A 6,655-nucleotide genomic window follows, 5' to 3' on the forward strand; every position below is an offset into this window, starting at 1 on the left:
GGAGTTGATTCTCAATCTTAGAATCTATTCCTTTATTTGTCGGCCAAAGTCGTTTTCAGGCTCTAGAAATTTTGGTAATGTATTTCCTGAGTCTTGCAGTGTAGTTGTGCATTTGATTTAGCTGCATTGTCTATAAAGGCAATTTTGTCTTCACCTAACAAAGTTGAGATATATACATTAAGCTTGAATTTGTATCAAAATAAATATGTGGAGAAAGGATATCTTTTGAGCTTGGCACCTCTTCGGTGTAGGTGTGATATCTAATTGCAAATTCGGACGCCATTATGATGAATTCTGGGGGCGTAAACGTTGGCAACCGAATAATCTTGCGCTGGTAATTTGTTATCAGTACGAAAGAATGTAGTATATTTCCAATAGACTTTTTGCCTCTATTTACAGCTTTAAAGACAGAATAATGCAGTGAGATATAAAATTGAGCCTCGAAATTTGTTTTCTCATGTGACTTTGTTACGAAGAATTGGACAATTTCGTAATTCCATGCAGTTGTGCTGATGACAGGGAATAGCGGCAGCCGGCGGCTGGCAGGATTGTGGGAGTGGTGTGACGTTTTTCATAAGTAATTAATTTGGTGAAGAGGCAGTGACCAGTGTTACGACTTCAAGGGCTGCAAGCGGGGTTAAGATCACCAAGACCCTACCAAGCGCCTCACCATGGCCCAAATTCTTCCTATCAAATTCCAGGAACATTTGCAGGTTAGTCTTTTCTTAGGTTTATTGTGCGGGGTGCAGGGACACAGAGATGGTTGTCGAAATTTTGATAGAAGCTAATAGTTGTGATGTTATCTGTGTTAGTTGCATCTATTTATTCCAGAATGTAGCTATGGTGTTTTTACCGATGTTGTTTTCCTTAACCTAATGCACTGTGTATCAGAAATGACATGCTCAGTGCTTTTGGGCCTGGCTGCTAAAAGTTCATGATGTGCTAAACATGTTCATTGTAGCAGAGACATTGCTCCATAAATTTCAGTGCATTTATGCCCAAAATGTAATCAAAGTGTGGTACAGTTAATGCAACTTTCAGCATACAGCCATTGATGCTTGAAGCCATGGTGTTGGAAAGGTAATTCTAATCAAAAATACTCCTTAAGCATTTTTCATGCCTACATGAAATGAAAATTCAATGCAATTTAGTCTGGCCATAGTTTGATGCACACAAGCAAGAGGCTTAGCATACTGATGTCACATAAGCATCTAAAATAGTGTATGGAGTTTTTTTGCAGACTGGATTTGAGGTACCAATATGGTCTGAATAGAACCACCCACAATTCTTGGGGGTACCATGGGCAAATAGAACATGTCCTTAGTACCTGTGATGATATGTGCTAAGTGTGAAAATGATTAAACCATATCAATTACATAAGTTACTTTAGTTGAAATATAAAATTAACTGCCTGGTTTAAGGGCATACAACAATTTTTGAATGAAAAGTTTATTTATGTGGTAACACTTAATTTGGAACCCTGGAAGATGATTGTATGTCTTAGCATTATGCTATCCTAAAAGAGGTCCTGCCAGTCAGTTTTGAGGATCAGAAAATGCTTCAATTGATGATAAAGATATCAATAAGATGAGATGGGAAAGGGGTGTCCTAGTTTTAACTATCATTTCTACAGATTGTCAGTACTTTGGATAGATGCTCTTAAAATAGCCACAAAATAAAATGTTGGCCAGTAAAACAGACATCAACTGAGTGCATTAAATACATGATCCTGTTCATGAAGATGCCTATAGCATTAATTTGGGAGCTTCTCTTTCTTACTCATTCTATGGGATCACACAATACCAGAGAGAGCCCGGGTGTGGGGGTTTGCCACCCAATGCCATGGAAGATATGGTAGTGGCAATGCATTGTTTCATGGTAAAACTACCAAAAACTCAGCCTGACCTGAATCAGTTCAGACAACCTATTACATGTTTTCACCTCCATGGTCGTGGCTCCATGGATCACATATGTGTATGTGGCTGCTGTAGAATAAGTCATGGGAAGAATTGGCTTCCAGTGCACAGGGTTCTAAATCTAGCTAAAGGCCATCTATTACAAAACAGGGCATTCTGCCTTAGAACAGTCATATTCTGATGCATGTAGAGGCCTCCAGTTCCAGAAATGGGGCTCCGGAATAAAGAGAGTGTCCTCCAATTCAGAATGGGCTTACTAGTTTATAAGAGCAGCCTGAGCCAGGATTAGGGGCCTCCTTAACACAGCATTGTGCCTTCTATCTAGAGCATGTGATACTGTATTCACAAAAGTGGCAGTATGAACCAGAAAACAAGCTTCTTGAGGTAGAAAATGATGTTGTGAGCCCACTTTATATTGCTCTGTAGCTCAGTTATAGGAGGCTTCCTTGATCTGAATTTTGGCAAGTCTAGAGGAAGTTATGAACCCTGTAGTTGGGAAAAAAGGGGCTTTCAAAGATTGGGTGGTGGAAAACATACTCTCCCCCCCCCCCCCCCTGCTGCACCATCTCTGGTTATGTCAGGACCACAGCATGTGTCTGTGACAAGTGTGCTAAATTGTGCAGGTTCAGGGTGGGAATCCAGGTTAGTGTTCATGATCCCTGCCAGAAGCAGTACAAATAATTGTGACACCAGGCAGATGATCAAATGCTGTTGAATGGACTGAAAATGATTCATAGAGGCACACCTAAAGTGAGTGGCAGAGTGCCCTATCAAGCATACAACCAGGAGAACAATGTGCTAAGTGGGTTTACATGCCTGTGTTGGTGTAGGACCAGCCAGTAGGCCAGCAGTGATTCCAGTATTTCAGTGCTCTGGCTTCCAAGAAGTTACTGCACCTCACTTATCCACCCTCAAGGCACTGGTTGGGAGGCATGGCTGAGCGGAGGTTGTGGACTAACATAAGTGCTAGCTGTTTTCACTGCCTATCTATTCAGTGTGAAATTCTGTTGTCCGGTGTCCATAGTGTGCAAATATAAAAAAATCTGCAGCTATCTTCTTATTTGTTTTTTTCTTGTGTTTGGAGCACTGTGAATGGGAGCAAAGTTCTGTAAACCCTTGTGGTCATTTTATGCATCAGAGGCATCCACAAGCAGGCAGGTTGCCTTATCTCCCAAATGTCTAGCAACTATGCATCTAACATAAAATCTAACATATTTCCAATCACATTAAGGTCCACAGTTGCCTTGTTAAGGCAATATAAAAGAGTGGCTAATTATTTCTTGGTGGTTGCGCAATTTAAAAAATCTAGCGCATTTCCAATCACTCTTAGGTCCACAGTTGCCTCGTTGAGTCAATATAAAAGAGTAGCTGATAATTTCTTGGTGATTGCTCAATTTGTCCATCCCGGTGGCTCAGTTGGTTAGAGCGCCCGCATTCCGACCACACCCATCCGTTGCGGGATGGGTTCGAGTCGCTTTAGGGCGCTCGCTATTTGCCCTTGGCAGGTATGGCCTGCGGCCGGTGGCAGCGGTCGCGCTAAAGGTCAGTTGACGTCAGAGGGCAGGACGGACCGTGCCGAGCATCGCGGCACGTAAAGCTTTCGCCACTAAATATTGCCGTTGCCTGGAACTGCGCGATCGGATGGTGGGGGTCAGGGCTCGCACCACAAGCACTGCTTAGCATGAGCGCTGATCCCAGAAATCCATCCATTTAAAGGATTTGGACCAAATTTATAAAAAAATTAAAAATTAAAAACATGATATATTGTGGATAAATCTGACTTTTTGGGTAGGAAGAGCACTTATATGGTGGTCATGCACATGTGTTCTGGATAAGTAGTCTGCGCTGCACTTGACAGAAACCTTGGTCTGTTCCCAGGTAGTGTAGCACTTCTCATTGTTTTTGTTTTTGTCGTTGTTTTTGGATACAGAGCATCTTTTATGGTGTTAACTAGATTCAAGATGAAGCTAATATATTCTGAATTATGCATCTACAGCCTCCAAAATATCTACTTGTATGGGATCTAGCAAGTCTTGATGCTTGAGTATAACCATTCCAATAACTTATTGGTCAGTGTTTTCATCTCAAACCTCCATACATATACAGATACAATTTTCTGCTCAGGTGATGGGATCATCCATGACAGAATCTTTATGTGTCCTTCCATTGACATTTTTCTAGCTTGCCTACAACTGGATGACCTGTGCAGTGTATTTTCTAGACAATTCTGGTTTGCCACCTGCCTGTGTTTTGAGTGTCTTTCTTCTGGATAATTTTGGTCACTGCAAGTTTGTCTCAAGAGTGCTGTGGCTTGATGCTGGTGTGCAATGTTTCATGCAGCTATGAATTTTGTCTGCCAATGTTAAATGCTGATGCTGAGGCTCCAGAGGCTTGCAACTTCATACTGTCTTTTTCCAACTTGCACTTCAGGTGATAGATGGGCCAAGTAGGGCCTTGAACACATTTCTTTCACATTTTCAGTAGGTGCTCTTTTTTACTGTGGTAGAAGTAGTAAGCCACAAGAGTTTATAGGATAAGACACATTTTGGAGTCTGAACAGAGTACTTATATCCTGTAAAGAAACTACACCTCTAGTTTGACAGATACCAGGTGTGGTCATTAGGCAGTGCCACCGATGTCTCACATTTTGTTGCTGCATGGTCACAAAGGAAACAGTTGTGCAGGTATACAATCAACAGGTAACTTGTTTGAGGCCATGTAGATTGGATATGAAAATTGGAGTGCTGGAAAAATGCTACACTTGCATGACCCTGATAGTTATTGATCACACAGTCTTTCATACAATAGTTATGCCTAAGGAACATTCCAATCATCTGCATCCAAATATCACTGTGGATCAAGGATTGTAAAATGAGTCATGATTCAAATGTAATGCACTTCAGCTACCAGTTGTGTCTGAAATTTAAAACACAACATAAGGTGTATCATTTTATTAGGATACCCAGCCTGATAATATGATTGACCAGTGTAAACTCCACCATATTCTCATCATTGTGTAGGTGATAGTGGAATGTATTGTCAGTTTGGTACTTCTGTGTGTTACAGCTTACCAATGTGGGTATCAATGCTTCCAACATTGGGTTCAACATGTTGACCATGGAGTCAGACAAGTTCATCTGTGTGAGGGAGAAGGTGGGAGAGACTGCCCAGGTGGTCATCATTGACATGGCAGACACCAGCAACCCCATCCGGCGACCAATTTCGGCGGACTCGGCCATCATGAACCCAGGCAGCAAAGTTATTGCCCTCAAAGGTGAGCATTCTCATCCAGAAAGCTAGTGTAAATGTCAAGATTAGCATGACTTTCCTGGCATTCTGCAAGACAATTATGCCATGGGAAAGTGTTGAGCCATACTGAAATGTTCTTTCATTTCTAACTGACATTCAACACCAAGTAATTATGACATCTATCAGCCAAATTGAGTCTTGAAAACTAACACCTCCTTCATTGTACAATGTAATGCAAGTGTTGGGATCTTCCCTGAACATTGTTTTCCTTTCAGCTGCCAAGACATTACAAATCTTCAATATAGAGATGAAGAGCAAGGTGAAGGCCCACACAATGTCAGAGGAGGTTGTATTCTGGAAGTGGATCAACATAAACACAGTGGCAATCATCACAGAAACATCTGTCTTCCACTGGAGCATGGAAGGTAAGGCACAATCAGTTCATCAGCACATTGATATCAGTGAACAGCTTGGAAATTGTTTGTTTTGGGTGATTTGTGGGCATCTGATGTGCTGTTAGCTCACATCATCTTGTACATTTGTTTATATGCACAGTGAGGTGGATATGCAGATATGATTTGTGGATATGACACATCCACACATATCCATGTGACACATATGACACATATCCACAGCATGTATGTGGATATGCAGGTCTCAATTCCCTTGCTGTAATGAATCTCAATAGTTTGGATATTTCGCTTCATGCCACATTGCGTGTGATGACTTGTTTGGTGTTGGCCAGGTGACTCACAGCCGCTGAAAATGTTTGATCGCCACTCCACGCTGACGGGCTGTCAGATCATCAACTACCGGACCGACCACAAGCTCAACTGGCTGCTGGTTGGCATCTCGGCCCAGGTCAGCTGACGTGACGCTCTTGTGTGGCGGGGGGCGCTCCTCGGATGCCACGTGTCAGGGGCGTCTTCTTGGACGACATGTGTCGGAGGTGCCTTCTCGGACAACGTGTGTCGGGATGCGCCTTCTCGGACAACATGTGCTGGAGGGGCCTTCTCGGACATGTGTCGGAGGACCTTCTCGGACAACATGTGCTGGAGGGCCTTCTCGGACATGTGTCGGAGGACCTTCTCGGACAACATGCGTCGGGGGCGCGTTCTCGGACATGTGTCGGGAGCGCCATTTTGGACGGCATGTGTCGGGAGCGCCATCTCGTATAAGATGTGTCGGGGGCGCCATCTCGGACATCATGTGTCGGGGGCGCGTTCTCGGACACAAGCATCCCCATCGAGCTGGTAACGCACCCGGCTGCAACACACGTGTCTGTCTCCGTCACGTCGTAAACTGAATTTTCAACTCGAACCTTATAACTTCGTTGTTTCTTTGGTGTACTGTGTGATTGCTGAAGAGCAGCACGAAATAAGCTGGCGTGCATTTTGTGCAGTGGCTGTCCAGGTTATCGAGCCCGATCGCTTGAACGGCAGAGCTGATGTGGTCGTTTGCAGCAAAAAACCGGGTGTGGTGGGCGCGAT

General features: G+C 43.3%; 1 protein-coding gene across 1 annotated transcript; it reads left to right on the forward strand.

Moving 5' to 3' along the window:
- Nucleotides 1-551: 551 nt before the first annotated feature.
- Nucleotides 552-6,026, forward strand: LOC119097378 (clathrin heavy chain 1-like; the record flags this gene model as incomplete). Its single annotated transcript, XM_037220427.1, has 4 exons — nucleotides 552-713; nucleotides 4,983-5,190; nucleotides 5,441-5,590; nucleotides 5,911-6,026. Coding segments are annotated over exons 1-4 (516 nt in total), but the record flags the coding sequence as incomplete, so codon positions are not given.
- Between the last annotated feature and the right edge of the window lie 629 nt (nucleotides 6,027-6,655).

The sequence above is a fragment of the Pollicipes pollicipes genome, unplaced genomic scaffold, assembly GCF_011947565.3.
Source record: "Pollicipes pollicipes isolate AB1234 unplaced genomic scaffold, Ppol_2.1 Scaffold_2514;HRSCAF=2949_pilon_pilon_pilon, whole genome shotgun sequence".
Classification (NCBI taxonomy): Eukaryota; Metazoa; Arthropoda; class Thecostraca; order Pollicipedomorpha; family Pollicipedidae; genus Pollicipes; species Pollicipes pollicipes.